General features: G+C 47.2%; 1 protein-coding gene across 2 annotated transcripts in view; it reads right to left on the reverse strand.

The window, feature by feature from the left end:
- LOC126457207 (hemocyte protein-glutamine gamma-glutamyltransferase-like) overlaps positions 1–18,162 on the reverse strand; it is a 181,863-nt gene that overhangs the window by 74,987 nt on the left and 88,714 nt on the right. For both annotated transcript variants that reach the window (XM_050093307.1, XM_050093309.1), the window contains 2 exons: positions 7,905–8,040; positions 6,937–7,163 (listed from right to left, as the gene is read on the reverse strand). In XM_050093307.1, coding sequence (XP_049949264.1) covers positions 6,937–7,163; positions 7,905–8,040 — 363 coding nt within the window. The remainder of the gene's footprint in view (positions 1–6,936; positions 7,164–7,904; positions 8,041–18,162) is intronic.

Here is an 18,162-nt window from a genome sequence, read left to right on the forward strand (position 1 = left end):
TCACTAAATTAATGGATAAATCTCGTTTCTGATATGCGCACTTTTCTAATTATATCATTTTCATCCTCTGGAAAAATGTCTTTGTCATCATCAGAACGTAAAACGAATAGTTTTCCGTCATTCATTGACACACTCATACTACGGCATGAACGTTTTCATAACGTTACAGCAGAATTCAACTACGTTTTAAATACTGGAGGAACTATCGAGCAGCCTTGGCGTAGCCGTTTGGTCACGAAAACCACTCCTGATATTTTTGGACTTACTTTAATTCTCCAAGTTGTGCCACTATATAAAGTTCTGAAAACGTGAAGATATGAGCGGCTCACGCCACTTTCTAACATTGGAGTCCACATTTTACAGAAGGGAATACTATCTTAAGCTTTCTTAGGATCAACGAAAAACTTACGGTCTCTAAATTCCTGGCCAGTGTTTTTTTCCCCCAAGAGCCTGTTTCAGGCAAAACCATGGTTGTAATTCATTCATCTAAATCCTTTGCTTAATAATAAACACAAGAACATGGAATAGGTTTTATACTACGATTAGTTATACATTAAAAAAGATGAGGGCACCCATTATCACAGAACTCTCAATAATAGAAGGAAAGTTTAATAAAAACTAGTGGCTGTTTCAAGCAGTCGTAGACTTGGAGCTGGGCCTCTAGTAATATTATGTAAAGCATATGTTTGGCATTCAAATGAGAATAAGGTTAGTATATAGGGACAAATGATTATTTTTGAATATTTACAAAAGCTGAAAGGCAATAATAAAAACGGATCCTCAATAAAACGAAAGAGAGATTAAAAGGAGATAAACCTGAGTTGTAGTTTATCGTTTAAGCCACGTAAATTCTATGATGCAGAAGCAACAAGATGCGTGAACGTTAAGTGCAAAAAGGTAGTAAAAATGCTGTGGCTAGAAGCTACAATGAAAAGATTCATAGGTGATATTTCCCTACTAGCTGATAAAAGGTAACAGTCTTAAAAGGGTTAAATGGAATACACTGGCTGCTTATCAGAGAACTATGAAAATGTTTGAAGAAATTATCACATAACTTCTGTAGAACAGTGCAAATAACAACCATCTAAACAACAAAATTGTGTGTGTGACTGCAGAAAAAGCGAAAGAGTTTGGAGATTAAACAAGCAACCAGACTGAAGCCAGGTAGACATGAGAAGCAGTGTGCCAAAACGAATATTTTCTTCCAGCAGTGGGCGCTGTTACATGGTAACCGCTCGTGGAAAATGCACGACCCAACTGGATGCTTCCTTTGTCATAGAAAACTCAAGCTACACATGCAATTTGCGGAACTGATTGACGGGACAACCCAGTCCGTATTAGAAAACAAATCAGTAAAAACAACTGTGGGGCAGCATACAGTGCTCATCATTGCTAGCAGACATACGATCGCTAAGAGAAGTGCAGCGCTGAGAGGACAAGTCATTGCGACTGGACAGATATGTGAAACTTCTTCTTCTGTTATGTCATTAAGAGCTCGCGTTTCGTAGGATCTGACATTTATGATTCTCAGCTGTCCGCTGTCGTCACGCTTGCAGCAATATACTGGTTGTCTCAGCAGCCCGCGTGATAATCTTGTGAGCGAATGCGATGGACACTTGAATGCCAAGAACACTAATCCTACTGCTGCAACGTAGCATCTCCAATACGTTATGCACTACTGGCCATTAAAGTTGCTACACCACGAAGATGACGTGCTACAGACGCGAAATTTAACAGACAGGAAGAAGATGCTGTGGTATGCAAATGATTAACTTTTCAGAACATCCACACAAGCTTGGCGCCGGTGGCGATACGTACAACGAGCTGACATGTGGAAAGTTTCCAACCGACTTCTCATACACAAACAGTAGTTGACCGGCGTTGCCTGGTGAAACGTTGTTGTGATGCCTCGTGTAAGGAGGAGAAATGCGTATCATCACTTTTCCGACTTTGATAAAGGTCGGATTGTAGCCTATCGCGATTGCAGTTTATCGTATCGCGACATTACTCCTCGCCTTAGTCGAGATCCAATGACTATTAGCAGAATATGGAATCGGTGGGTTCAGGAGGGTAATACGGAACGTCGTGCTGGATCCCAACGGCCTCGTATCACTAGCAGTAGAGATGGCAGGCATCTTACCCGCATGGCTGTAACGGATCGTGCAGCCACGTCTCGATCCCTGAGTTAAGAGATGGGGACGTTTGCAAGACAACAACCATCTGCACGAACAGTTAGACGACGTTTGCAGCAGCATGGACTATCAGCTCGGAGACCATGGCTGCGGTTACCCTTGACGCTGCATCACAGACAAGGAGCACCTGCGATGGTGTTCTCAACGACGAAACTGGGTGCACGAATGGTAAAACGTTATTTTTTCGTATGCATCCAGGTTCTCTTTACAGCATGATGATGGTCGCCACCGGGTTTGGCGACATTGCGGTGAACGCACATTGGAAGCGTGTATTCGTCATCGCCACACTGGCGTATCACCCGGCGTGATGGTATGGAGTGCCACTGCTTACACGTCTCCGTCACCTCTTGTTCGCATTGACGGCACTTTGAACAGTGGACGATACATTTCAGATGTGTTACGACCCGTGGCTCTACCCTTCATTCGATCCCTGCGAAACCCTACACTTCAGCAGGATAATGCACGACCGCGTGTTGCAGGTCCTATAAGGCCCTTTCTGGATACAGAAAATGTTCGACTACTGCCCTGGCCAGCACATTCTCCAGAGCTCTCACCAATTGAAAACGTCTGGTCAATGGTGGCCGAACAACTGGCTCGTCACAATACGCCAGTCACTACACTTTATGAACTGCGGTATCGTGTTGAAGCTGCATGGGCAGGTGTACCTGTACACGCCATCCAAGCACTGTTTGACTCAATACCCAGGCGTATCAAGCCGTTATTGCGGCCATAGGTGGTTGTTCTGGGTACTGATTTCTCAGGATCTATGCACCCAAATTGCGTGACAATGTAATCACATGTCAGTTCTAGTATAATATATTTGTCCAATGAATACCTGTTTATCATCTGCATTTCTTCTTAGTGTAGCAATTTTAATGACCAGTAGTGTATTTCACTCCCGCAGACACCGTGTAGCACACACATTATGCCACTGACGAGCTACATAAGTATCTGTGCCACTTTTTGTGAAACAACTGCTTGAACACACGTCTAGAATATAGTATTACGACGGGTTCTGCTGGATGCTTTTTAGCAGTTAACATGAAGTATCCAATGCGTAAGGATACAATGTTGTTCGAAGTTTGTTCGTACGTAATTTGTGATATGCAGAAACCGACAAAATGTACGGTGTTGTACCACGGAATTATTTGCATTATTTCTGGGTGGGTAACTAATTTGAAAATAACAGTATTTTCTGGCAAAATTATTTGTAATTTTGAGGTTTCACTTCCCCAAGGACAAGCTATTTTCTGTTTGTTTGCAGGTACATATCTGCAATCTTGATACACACTGACATCCCCACGACTCAGCACCGTAGTACACCGCTAGAACCGTAAGGGATCAAAAACATTTATCTATATGTATTGGCAGGGTCAGTAAAACACGAAGAATAACCAGGACTCCAGCGGCGACAGCACTGTCTTGGCCCTTGCTGACTCCTGCCGCCATTCAGCAGCTGGTTAGTCATCGTGTTTTACTGTTCCTGCTAATACATCTCGAATAATAAATGTCGCACTACACTAATTTGGGGCCGCTCTATCGAATGGGTACGTAAAACTCCACTTTACAAATCATTTTTCTGTACTGAATAATACAGAAAATAAATAACAAGGGCCATTAAATGTGTTCTATCTCGGAGACCAGATGTACATGTGACAAGTTGAACTGAAGGCAAACATTGCGCAATGAATTCTGAACGTGACCCCTGGGACACTCCGATTGGTTGTGGAACACGCTAATTCTTAATAGGGCATATGTCCATACGCGTTTGTATAGTGTGATTAAATTAAAGTTCCAGTTTCAAAAGGCTGTTAAAAGAATCACTGCTCAGAACGATGTCAAATTTGAACGGAAGATTATCGAAGATGGAAACGTTATGGAAACAAATAAAGTTAATGACAATTATGACACTAGATGGCGGTATAAGTAGTGAAATAAGCAAAATAAAAGACGCATCAGTTTGCGTCCGAGACGCTCGGCTTTACTGTCTCAATGCAGAATCGTGCGCAGCTGGTAAAACTCATTTACAAGAACGGTGATTGTGTCTGGACGTGCAAGGGTATAAAAAACAAAGCGTTGGTTCGATATAGGCCAAGAGTCTGGAAGAAACGATTACGAAATTCGAAAAGACAGTCTCTTTTGAAGTGCAGTGTGTCAGAGGGAGGAAAACAACTGATCCGACATCAGTAGGGTAAGTAGCCACTGCGCTGCCGGAGGGGGTCGAGCGGTTGTGTGCGAACATGCAGTGCACGGGGAATTCCCCGAATTTTGGACATGCGTGTGAGTACGGTGCACATAATTCTGCGAAACATCCTACATTGCTATCCATACAAAATTATCTACGTTCAGCAGCAGCAATAAGAAAGACGTCTGCGCTATAACAGAATTTCTTGCACGCTTGGAAGTGGGCAATGAATGACCATGGAATATTCTGTGGTCAGGTGAAGCTCAATACTGTCTCCAAGGACATTACAGAATATGGCCAACGAAAAATCCGCTCCCACATCAACCGGTACCGCTTCATCCCGCAATGGCAACTGTGTGGTGCGGGTTGACGGCATCATTTATCGTTGGGCCATATGCACACATCAAAAAAAGTTGTGCATCACCTCGGTTCCGAGAGTTCCACAACCAGTACAGAAAATTGGAATAGAGATCAACATAAACATCATTTCCGCCCTTTTTATTGCTCATGAAAGCCACACATTGCATTTTGTAGCACCACACAGCGAGACCTTCAGAGATGGTGGTCCAGACTGCTGTACACACCGGTACCTCTAATACCCAGTATCACGTCCTCTTGCATTGATGCATAACTGTATTCGTCGTGGTATGCTATCCACAAATTCATCAAGGCACTGTTGGTCCAGATGGTCCCACTCCTCAACGGCGATTCGGCGCGGATCCCTCAGAGTGGTTAGTGGGTCACGTCGTCCATAAGCAGCCCTTTTGGATCTAACCCAGGCATATGCGATAGGGTTCATGTCTGGAGAACGTGCTGCCCACTCTAGTCGAGCGACGTCCTTATTCCGAAGGAAGTCATTCACAAGATGTGCACAATGGGGGCGCGAATTATCATCCATGAAGACGAAAGCCTCGCCAATATGCTGCCGATATGGTTGCACTATCGGTCGGGGGATGGCATTCACGTATCGTACAGCCGTTACGGCGCCTTCCATGACCACCAGCGGCGTACATCGGCCCCACATAATGCCACCCCAAAACAGCAGGCAACCTCCACCTTGCTGCACTCAGTGGGTAGTGTGTCTAAGGCGTTCAGCCTGATCGGGTTACCTCCAAACACGTCTCTGACGATTGTCTGGTTGAAGGCATATGCGACACTCATCGGTGAAGAGAACGTGATTCCAATCCTGAGCGGTCCATTCGGCATGTTGTTGGGCCCATCTGTACCGCGCTGCATGGTGTCGTGGTTGCAAAAATGGACCTCGCCAAGGACGTCGGAAGTGAAGTTGCACATCATGCAGCCTACTGCGCACAATTTGAGCCGTGACATGACGTCCTGTGGCTGCACGAAAAGCATTATTCAACATGGTGACGTTGCTGTCCGGGTCCTTCCGAGCCATAATCCGCAGGTAGCGGCCATCCACTGTAGGATTAGTCCTTGGGTGGCCTGAGCGAGGCATGTCATCGACCCTGTCTCTCTGTATCTCCTCCATGTCCAAACAATATCGCTTTGGGTCACACCGAGACGCCTGGACTCATCCCTTGTTGAGAGCTCTTCCTGGCAAAAAGTAACAATGTGGACGCGATCGAACCGCGGTACTGACCGTCTAGGCATGGTTGAACTACAGACAACAAGAGCCATGTACTTTCTTCCTGGAACTGATCGGCTGTCGGACCTCCTCTCTCTAACAGGCGCTGCTCAAGCATGGCTGTTTACATCTTTGGGCGGGCTAAGTGACATCTCTGAACAGTCAAAGCGACTGTGTCTGTGATACAATACCCCCAGTCAACGTCTATCTTCAGGAGTTCAGGGAACCGGGGAGCTGCAAAACCTTTTTTGATGTGTGTGGTTTCAAGGCTGATGGGGTCTACTGGTCGTGTTACCTGTACAGTCACTGATAAACGCTATGGGAGTCTTTTGCGCACCACCTTCATTTCAACCCTTCAACGGCGTGAATGTATGGATAGCATTATTTTTATGCAAGATGGCGCTCCTCCACACATTGCACAACCAGTGAAGCAGCTGCTGCAGAGACATTTTGGAAATGCTACAATGACGATTGTTTGTGACAGCATGGCAATGCAGCTTGTCATAAAGCAGCATCTGCGAGACAATAATCTGCGGAACGTAACATCCCTGAAATGTTTCCAGAACGAAATTTTCACTCTGCAGCGGAGAGTGCGGTGATATGAAACTTCCTGGCAGATTAAAACTGTATGGTGGACCGAGACTCGAACTCGAGACCTTTGCCTTTCGCACTTGCGCGCGAATGGTAAAGATCTCGAGTTCTAGTCCCGGTCCGGCACCCAGTTTTAATCTGCCAAAAAGCTTCATTCCTGAAATGAACTGGTCTGCGGAAAGTCCCGACGTGAACCAGTGGAACACCCTGTGGACGAGTTCGAACGTCGACTTCGCTCGAAGCCCCGCCGTCGACATCACTGCCATCTCTGGTTTCCGCTCAGGAAGAATGGGCTGCCTTTCCTCCACAGACATTCAGACACCTCATCGAAAGAGTGCCCGGCAGAGCTGAACGCGTCACAGAGGCTGGCGGCCGCGTACCACGGCGGAGATGGCCCTGGCGACGGCGACCGGGTCCCCGCGCAGAGCGTGCGGCAGCGCCGCCCTCTCGAGCAGCAGCGCCACGGCGGGCAGCACGGCGTCGTCGAACTGGCCGAACACCCAGCGGCGGCCGCGCGGCCGGCGCGCCGAGCCCAGCCACACCTTGCCCGTGTCCGCCAGCACGTACTCGCGCCGCAGCTCCTCCTTCTCCAGGTGCACCTGGTCCTCTGCAACACACCGCCACCAATTCCCTCACCGCAGGCAGAGCATATCTCAGGGATCAATACGTAACCTCCATTTACAATATCTCTCAAGCCCTCGTGCTGAACTTGATCTAGTGGAAACCGTAGGAGGTTGAGGAGGTGCGTATGAATAGCTAGCCAACGATGATCTACAGGGTGGTCCATTGATAGTGGCCGGGCCAAATATCTCACGAAATAAGCATCAAACGAAAAAACTACAAAGAACGAAACTCGTCTAGCTTGAACGGGGAAACCAGATGGTGCTATGGTTGGCCCGCTAGATGGCGCTGCCATTCGTCAAACGGGTATCAACTGCGTTTTTTTCTAAATAGGAACCCCCATTTTTATTACATATTCATGTAGTACGTAAAGAAATATGAATGTTTTAGTTGGACCACTTTTTTCGCTTTGTGATAGATGGCGCTGTAATAGTCACAATCATGTGGCTCACAATTTTAGACGAACAGTTGCTAACAGGTAGGTTTCTTACATTAAAATACAGAACGTAGGTACGTTTGAACATTTTATTTCTGTTGTTCCAATGTGATACATCTACCTTTGTGCACTTATGATTTCTGAGAACGCATGCTGTTACAGCGTGATACGGAATCAACTTGAAATCCCTTATCAATAGCGGTCAAAACTTCGTGTGAGTAAGGAGCTAGTTGTGTTTCTTATGTACGATAGGACATGGAGAAGGCAGGTGTCGGTATAAGCAGATCTCACCTTTGCACCAGGGGTTGAAGAGCACGTACACGTCCGTGTCGTGCTCGTAGCTGCGTCTGACGTCACGGCGGTCCGCCCGGCTGCTCTGCACTACGCACCGCCACACGCCCACCGGCGCCACCGTCGATATCTGCACCTGTAGGCACACTCCGGGTCAGCCCCCACCTTGCCGGACTGGCGGCTCCAATTCACTAAGCCACACATATCGCATAAATGTGGTACTACAAGGAGAAAGAAATACAGTGCGTCATTTAGATGTCTTTTTTTTACGCTACAATTCACTATCCGTTATTCTCAAAAAGGCAGTACTATGAAACCTACATCCATATTACGTTCGACAAAATTATGGTTACTGAATCTGCAGTTTGTAATTGCTACGGTATCACTTACCACTATCACCACTCCAGTGCACCAAACCTGTTACTGTAGGTCTGCGGATGCCGACATCCGCGGATTCAATCTACCATAATAATTATTGTTGTTTTAATTCATTATTATTAATCATTTGATGCAGAGCACCAGTACAGTGGCTGCAGTATCCTGAAAAAGGTACACTGAGGCGCCAAAGAAATTGGTAAAGGCATGCGCAATCAAATAGAGACATATGTAAACGGGCAGAACACGGTGCTGCGGTCGGCAACACCTATGTAAGACAACAACTGTCTGGCGCAATTGTTAGCTCGATTACTGCCGCTACAATGGCAGGTTATCAAGATATAAGTGAGTTTTTACGTGTTGTTATAGTCGGCGCACGAGCGATGGGACACAGCATCTCCGAGGTAGCGATGAAGTGGGGATTTTCCCGTATGACCATTTCACGGGTGTGCCGTGTATATCAGGAATCCGGTAAAACATCAAATCTCTCGGTGCGGCCGAAAAAAGAACCTGCAAGAACGGGACCAGCGACGACTGAAGAGAATCGTTCAGCGTGACAGAAGTGCAACCCTTCCCCAAATTGCTGCAGATTTCAATGCTGGGCTGTCAACAAGTGTCAGCGTGCGAACCATTCAACGAAACATCATCGACATGGGCTTTCGGAGCACGACACAAAGCTTTACGCTTCGCCTGGGCCCATCAACACCGATATTGGACTGTTGATGATTGGAAACATGTTGCCTGGTAGGACGAATCTCGTTTCAAATTGTATCGAGTGAATGCACGTGTACGGGTATGGAGACAACCTCATGAATGCATGGACCCTGCATATCAGCAGGGGACAGTTCAAGCTGGTGGAGGATCTGAAATGGCGTGGGGCGTGTGCAGTTGAAGTGATATGGGAGCCCTGATACGTCTAGATACGACTATGACATCTGACACGTACGTAAGCACACTGTCTGATTAGCTGCATCCATTCATGTCCATTGTTCGTTACGACGAACTTGGGCAATTCCGGCAGGACAATGAACACCCCACACGTCCAGAAACCATACTCCAGGAATACTCTTCTGAGTTTAAACGCTTCTGCTAGCCACCAAACTCCCCAGACACGAACATTATTGAGCATATCTGGGATATCTTGCAACGTGCTGTTCGGAAGAGATCTCCACTCCCTCGTAATCTTACGGATTTGTGGACAGCCCTGCAGGATACATGGTGTCAGTTCCCTCCAGCACTACTTCAGACATTAGTCGAGACCATGCCACGTCGTGTTGCAGCACCTCTGCGTGCTCCTGAGCGCCCTACACGATATTAGGCAAGTGTGCCAGTTTCTTTGGCTCTTCAGTGTACTTTCGACATTGATAGCTGCAACGTATAAGGACGAAACACGCCTTTCTCCAATTGCTACATGACTGGATTACTGTGTTCGTCTCACATAAGGAACAACGTTTGGTATAAAATCATTTTTAACGACAACTTGTAAGGCAAATGCATCTGGCTCACCAAATTTTTCGGAAATTTCAAATAATTCCTTTCTTTAAAGTTGTAGCTTACGGAACGTATCATAGCTATGATGTTTTAAAACCTGGTTATGATCAATATATTTTTACTTAGACAATGGAATGAAAATTACGAAGTGCGGCTTCAGCCGACGAAAGTATAGACCAGGGGCAATGCTACTGGGAAGCTGCAGCGTAAGTAACTTATTAAAATGATTTATAAAATCCACGAATGTGAATAAAAGACCTGCGGGTAAGATAGTGCAGATGCGATGCGGAAACGGATTTCATTCCTTTTAGCCGCAATGACCTCCATTTATCACTTCTAGCTTACGAAAAATGACTTGTTGCGGTTAACATTACTGACTAGCACTCTGTTCTACATTCGCTCGTGCTAGTTTAAGAGACTGGATTCGCTTTCTAGGGAGAACTAGTATCAAACGTGTGCTCCGCCAACCGGTGTTTTGTTTAACATTGAGCATCCGGGTGTTCAGCCGAATTACAGTTTCAATTTTCTGCACAATATTTCGACATCCGAGGCAGCCGTCTTCCTCAGAAGCTCAGAGTTTTGCTGTTATGTGACTCGTTGCCTGGACTTCAAGCAGCCTGTGGACTATTGTTGGTCTCACACCGTTATTTACAGCCCAGTTCCATTCCCGACGTCCACTGTGCCCTTTGATGCTCTTTTATTTTACAGAGCACGCTCTAAGACTCTGTGAAACGCAAACTCTCTCAGTGTTTTCCAACTGTATTGGATATGATGATCGACGAGATTTTAATAAATTGAGCACCGGACCCAAAGCGTATTTAAATTGAAATCTCCATCCCCGTTTATTAGGTTTTTCTGACATCTTTATTTCGAAAGTCTCAGAAACTTGCTGTTTGCACCACGATACTGGTCTCATCGTATTTAATTTCAAAATGCTCTTCGAGGCAGTGCTCTGCAACAGCTGATTTGCTTGATTGTTTTAGCCGGTTGTGTCACAGATGGTCCTTGCTTCTCCCCTCGACTCTTCTGTTACTCTGCCCAACGAAAGGAAGATAAATCGCTTATTTACTGTATGCTGCCCCAGTACTCGGGAAGACTGGTAGATTCCTAAGAAAATATGGCATTCAGTGTAATTCGCTACCTTCAACTAAGATAAAAAGTATACTTTGTAATGTTAGAGACGATCTGGGTCTCTGGAAGCTGGATGTGTATCGCATGCCATGCGAATGTGGCATGTCTTAAGGGGGGCACGCTATCAGAACATTCGAGGAGAGATTCAAGGAATATCTGCGACACACCCGGCTAAAACAATCAAGCTGTCGCCGAGCACTGCCTCAGATACTATCATGATTTAAAGTACGATGAGACCAGTAATGTGGTGCAAACTCCAAGCTACTGGGACAACGTAATTAAGGAGTATATTGAAATAAAGATGTTAGAAAATCCAATAAACAGGAATGGAGATTTCATTTTAAATAACGCTTGGGGTACAGCATTCAATTTACTAAAATCTCGCCGACCATCACGTCCATGAGAGTTGGAAAATGCTGAGGGAATTTGCGTTCCACGTATTAGCACGTGCTCTATAAAACAGCATCAAAGGGCGCAGTGGATGTCAGGAATCGAATTCGGCTACAAACAGTGGCGTGAGATCAAAATAGCTCACAGTCTGGTTGGAGTCCAGGCAGTGAGTACACATAACAGCAAAACTCGCAGCACCTGAAGAAGACTCTTGAGTCGCTCGCCCAAATACTGGGCAGAAAATGAAAGTACAAATCGGGTGAGCACTCGGAAGACCACGTATCAATCAAGCAGAGAAAACCTGTACTTCCTTAAAAATATTAAGTTGGTGCGAGAGATCGTAACGTTTTCGTTTTGCATGTAGCTTTTCCAGTTGCTGTGGGTTTATTTATCTACCGTCATTTTCAGTCTGTAGTTCACTGTAGCTATTTGAGTTTACATATTGACATTTTGTCATACGAAGATAGGTGGTGGAGCAGTGGACGCGAGAAGATGGAGTACCAAGTGGAGAAAGCGGAACATTTCCGACATATTCTTCCCTTTGAATTCTATACAGGGGTAATACGAGTAGCAGAGGAGGCAGACAGAAACATTTGCACAGAGAATGGAGATAATATCATTGGACAGAACACCGCGAGAGAATGGTTTTCTCGTTTTAAGGAAGATCGTTCTAACATTAGTGGCTCTCCATGTTCAGGAAGACCTTCGGAGTTTGATGAATATCGTTTAAGCGTATTAGTCCATAATGATCCATTTCAGTGTACTCGGGAACTGGCAAATGTGATGAACTGTGAACATTCCACCATCGTCCGTCCCTGGTAGCTGAGTGGTAGTCTGCCTTTGGCAGGGCAACAGAGTGGACGCGTCCGTGTTTACCGCGTGCGGAGCGCGAGCTCGCCTTGTTTACATCCTGACGGCCTTTGCTTAAGTGCCGGCTTACCGTATACGATCCATGGCGAACCGTTACCGTAAATCTACACTCCGACTTACTTTCTGCAACGATTATATCCGACCCAAAGCACTCGAGGAGGAGCGTTTTCTGCGAGGGGAAGTGTGGTGTCACCGCCAGACACCACACTTGCTAGGTGGTAGTTTTAAATCGGCCGCGGTCCATTAGTACATGTCGGACCCGCGTGTCGCCACTGTGTGAATGCAGACCGAGCGCCACCACAAGGCAGGTCTCGAGATACGGACTAGCACTCGCCCCAGTTGTACGGACGACGTAGCTAGCGACTATACTGACGAAGCCTCGCTCCTTTGCCGAGCCGATAGTTAGAATAGCCTTCAGCTAAGTCAATGGCTACGACCTAGCAAGGCGCCATTAGTGACATTGCATGTATCTAAAGAGTCTCACGTGTATCGCCACAATCTCCAGATGTACCAAAAGAATGGATTAAAGTTAAGTATTCCAGAACCTACGAGCTTCTCTTTATAGCATTCATTACGTATCCTGTTTCAGACCTCATGCCCATCTCCGTGAGCGTAGCGCGTGCCTTTCGGCTTCCTCTCATTGTGTCTAGGCTGTCTTGTCTAGACACAACAGGAAGTGAAGATCACGGCGACAGATATTATCGGCATACATTTGTCGATCGTGAGCAGCACGGTCTATGTTAAAATCATTAACGACGCGGGGTACGAACGCATCCTTCGTGAGACCAAACAGGGGCTCCGCTTCTGTCATGATGATGGCGATGTGGGGGTGGTAACCGTCGACCACGCGGGCTTAGATACGCCGTCGATACGCATTTTCGAATTGCCATTCGAACTTCCTGCTGAGGAAGTCGTCGTGGCACTCCGACCATAGGGCACAGTCCATGGCCACACTGCGGAGAAGTGGACACAGTTTCGGACATATCCTATCCTAAACGGGGTCCAACAGGTCACCATTGATCTCCGAAGCCACGTACCGTCATACTTACAGATCGGCCGATGCCGTGCAACAATTATACGAGTATACAACGGCCAGCTTCGGACCTGTTCCAGATGCGGCAAAGAAGGCCACCTTAGATCCAAATGCTTACAACGGCGTATTACGCAACTTCAAGCTGCCGAAGGACCACCCGCGCCGCAACCTACGGTTCTACCAGTGACCTACGCCGCTGCTCTTGCTTCTCCTATCGCTTCGCAAAGACGCCCGGACGCCATCAACGACGCCACAAACGAGCCCGACCAGACACCGGCGGAGAGCGCCTCGGACGGCCCCCCACCTCGGACGGTCATCGACGCCGCTCCGACGGTGCCGACACAATCAGACGCTGACCCTGCCGTCGGCAACATGATGGAGATCGACTCGTTCATCGTCCCTACGGGACCTTCCTGCCAGAGCGACGCGACTCCCTTCCGTCGTCGGACACGGAGGGTCGCATAAGGAAACAACGCTATATGAAACGTCGTAAGAGAAGGCACCGCACCGTTTCCGGCGAAGAGGAGACGTTGCAAGTCGAGGATGACGCAACCGTCGACCAGCACGACGCCCCAGAAGCCGCTACTGCCGATGAAGACTGCGCAGAGAAGCCGGCCGCTGTGACCTAGAGGTTCTAGGCTCTTCAGTCCGCGCTGCTGCTACGGTCGTAGATTCGAATCCTGCCTCGGACATAGATGTGTGTGATGTCCTTAGGTTAGTTAGGTTTAAGTAATTCTAAGTCTAGGGGACTGATGACCTCAGATGTCAAGACCCATAGTGCTTAGAGCCATTTGAACCATTTTTTGAGCGCGGGGACATCCATCGGTGTGCCTGCGTCCGTCTCCCCGACACCCCATGCGGACGCTGAACTACTTCACGGACATATCCTATGCGACACTACACCATGCACCAGACAAAATGGACGACACATCGGTGGCCGCTTCCACGGCGTAGCACGAGGAGGAGGTCGAGGAGCAGGACCTGTTACGGGACATTGCTCCGTCGGGGCCGAAACACTAATCATACTCTTCCCAGAACCTCTTGCGGGAGAGAGGGATAACGATCCTCTGCGACGCCCACGCCTTTGCAATGACGCCAGCGTGGACCAGCCTCCAGCAGTCCGCCACCAGGCCTACCAGATAGCAACCATCAAGATCAACAACATTCGTTCCAGGGTGAAAATCCGCCTTATGCAAGAGATGTTCTGGGCTTCTGATACTGATTTCGCCCTTCTGCAGGAAGTTCACTTGGTCAGTCTCCCGGATATAAATGACTATACCGCCAACGCCTCCGCGAGTGATCCTATGGGCCGCGGTGTGGCCATCTGCGTCCGCCACGGGATTTCTGTGACCGACGTCGCCTTCCTTCCATCAGCTCGGGCCATGGCACTTACTGCCATGGGGACACGCATCATTAATGTCTACGCTCCTTCAGGCGCCGACCAACGACATGAAAGGGCCCAGTTTTATTCCGAAGAAATCGCCCCCTTGTTTTTAGGGCGATATGACCACTGCCGTTCTGCACCCCAAAGATCAGATTCCACACTATACTACATGTCAGGAACTACGTATAGTGGTGCGAGACCTCTTGCTTCACGATGCCTGGGAAGTTCAACACGGCGACTGTTCTGGCCATACCTTTCTTACCAATCATTCCGCAAGCCGACTAGACCGGATATATGCTTCACAAACTCTTAGATCTGCGATACGGGGCGCCGAATCCTGGCCACTGGCCTTTTCTGACCAGTGCGCTTACATCTGCACGGTCCTCCTTCCGCCGCAATCTGTATAGCGCAGCCTTGCGCCATAGAAACTAGATACTTCTCATCTGCATGACCTGACATGTCGCCAACAATTCACTGAGACGTGGACAGCCTGCGAACGACGCCTTCCCCGCTACCGCTCGACATTGACATGGTGGATGGACTCCGCCAAACCAGCGATCCGGAGGACACTGATATACGGGAAGGACACGGCCGACTGGCATCGCAACACTGTTGACTTCTATTATGCGATTCTCCATGATCTGGATACTCAGCCGCTAACCCCAGACAACCTGTTGGCTCTGAGCACTATGGGACTTAACATTTGTCGTCATCAGTCCCCCAGAACTTAGAACTACTTAAACCTAACTAACCTAAGGATATCACACACATCCATGCCCGAAGCAGGATTCGAACCTGCGACCGTAGCAGTCGCGCGGTTCCGGACTGAGCGCCTAGAACCGCTAGACCACCGCAACCTGTTGGAACGGCAAAGAACGGCAAGGATAATTGCACTGGCAAGTCGGAAATTGGGAGGGGTAGGGCTATGGACGCGGGCGCCACGATCATGTTGGTTTAGAAATTCCATCTATGCATCATATAGTGTCCGACGAACGACGGCGTCGTCCGCAGATCATCAACACTCTGACCACGCCTCATGGCACGTAGGTGACCAATGAGAATGACATCGTCCACGCATTCGTCGAACACTACCGTCGCGCTTATAGTGAAGAAGATGCTGATACTGAAGCAGACGACTCCATTTTGCATTACGTCACGTGCACCCTCCCCCACACGGAGGCTGATGCTTTGACAGTGGCGGTCACGCGAGACGAAGTCGACAACGCAATCGGCAAAGGTGCAGTCAACAGATCGCCCGGCATCGACGGCTTATTGATTGTGCTTTAACAGTACCTTCAGGGACCTCATGGCACCGCGAGACGAAGTCGACAACGCAGTTGACAAAGGTGCAGTCAACAGATCGCCCGGCATCGACAGCTTATCGATTGTGTTTTAACCGTACCTTCAGGGACCTCATGGCACCGCGAGACGAAGTCGACAACGCAATCGACAAAGGTGCAGTCAACAGATCGCCCGGCATCGACGGCTTATCGATTGTGTTTTACCGTACCTTCAGGAACCTCATGGCACCGCGGTGGACAACTTTTTTTTTTGGTCATCAGTCTACTGACTGGTTTAATGCGGCCCGCCACGAATTCCTTTCCTGTGCTAACCTCTTCATCTCAGAGTAGCACTTGCAACCTGCGTCCTCAATTATTTGCTTGACGTATTCAAATCTCTGTCTTCCTCTACAGTTTTTGCCCTCTACAGCTCCCTCTAGTACCATGGAAGTCATTCCCTCATGTCTCAGCAGATGTCCTATCATCCTGTCCCTTCTCCTTATCAGTGTTTTCCACATATTCCTTTCCTCTCCGATTCTGCGTAGAACCTCCTCATTCCTTACCTTATCAGTCCACCTAATTTTCAACATTCGTCTATAGCACCACATCTCAAATGCTTCGATTCTCCTCTGTTCCGGTTTTCCCACAGTCCATGTTTCACTACCATACAATGCTGTACTCCAGACGTACATCCTCAGAAATTTCTTCCTCAAATTAAGGCCGGTATTTGATATTAGTAGACTTCTCTTGGCCAGAAATGCCATTTTTGCCATAGCGAGTCTGCTTTTGATGTCCTCCTTGCTCCGTCCGTCATTGGTTATTTTATTGCCTAGGTAGCAGAATTCCCTAACTTCATTGGCTTCGTGACCATCAATCCTGATGTTAAGTTTCTCACTGTTCTCATTTCTACTACTTCTCATTACCTTCGTCTTTCTCCGATTTACTCTCAAACCATACTGTGTACTCATTAGACTGTTCATTCCGTTCAGCAGATCATTTAATTCTTCTTCACTTTCACTCAGGATAGCAATGTCATCAGCGAATCGTATCATTGATATCCTTTCACCTTGTATTTTAATTCCACTCCTGAACCTTTCTTTTATTTCCATCATTGCTTCCTCGATGTACAGATTGAAGAGTAGGGGTGAAAGGCTACAGCCTTGTCTTACACCCTTCTTAATACGAGCACTTCGTTCTTGATCGTCCACTCTTATTATTCCCTCTTGGTTGTTGTACATATTGTATATGACCCGTCTCTCCCTATAGCTTACCCCTACTTTTTTTCAGAATCTCGAACAACTTGCACCATTTTATATTGTCAAACGCTTTTTCCAGGTCGACAAATCCTATGAAAGTGTCTTGATTTTTCTTTAGCCTTGCTTCCATTATTAGCCGTAACGTCAGAACTGCCTCTCTCGTCCCTTTACTTTTCCTAAAGCCAAACTGATCGTCACCTAGCGCATTCTCAGTTTTCTTTTCCATTCTTCTGTATATTATTCTTGTAAGCAGCTTCGATGCATGAGCTGTTAAGCTGATTGTGCGATAATTCTCGCACTTGTCAGCTCTTGCCGTCTTCGGAATTGTGTGGATGATGCTTTTCCGAAAGTCAGATGGTATATCGCCAGACTCATATATTCTACACACCAACGTGAATAGTCGTTTTGTTGCCACTTCCCCCAGTGATTTTAGAAATTCTGATGGAATGTTATCCATCCCTTCTGCCTTATTTGACCGTAAGTCCTCCAGAGCCCTTTTAAATTCCGATTGTAATACTGGATCCCCTATCTCTTCTAAATCGACTCCAGTTTCTTCTTCTATCACATCAGACAAATCTTCACCCTCATAGAGGCTTTCAGTGTATTCTTTCCACCTATCTGCTCTCTCCTCTGAATTTAACAGTGGAATTCCCGCTGCACTCTTAATGTTACCACCGTTGCTTTTAATGTCACCAAAGGTTGTTTTGACGAATGCTGAGTCTGTCCTTCCGACAATCATATCTTTTTCGACGTCTTCACATTTTTCCTGCAGCCATTTAGCTTCCCTACACTTCCTATTTATTTCATTCCTCAGCGACTTGTATTTCTGTATTCCTGATTTTCCCGGAACATGTTTGTACTTCCTCCTTTCATCAATCAACTGAAGTATTTCTTCTGTTACCCATGGTTTCTTCGCAGCTACCTTCTCTGTACCTATGTTTTCCTTCCCAACTTCTGTGATGGCCCTTTTTAGAGATGCCCATTCCTCTTCAACTGTACTGCCTACTGCGGTATTCCTTATTGCTGTATCTATAGCGTTAGAGAACTT

The sequence above is a fragment of the Schistocerca serialis genome, chromosome 2, assembly GCF_023864345.2.
Source record: "Schistocerca serialis cubense isolate TAMUIC-IGC-003099 chromosome 2, iqSchSeri2.2, whole genome shotgun sequence".
In the NCBI taxonomy this organism is placed as follows: domain Eukaryota; kingdom Metazoa; phylum Arthropoda; class Insecta; order Orthoptera; family Acrididae; genus Schistocerca; species Schistocerca serialis.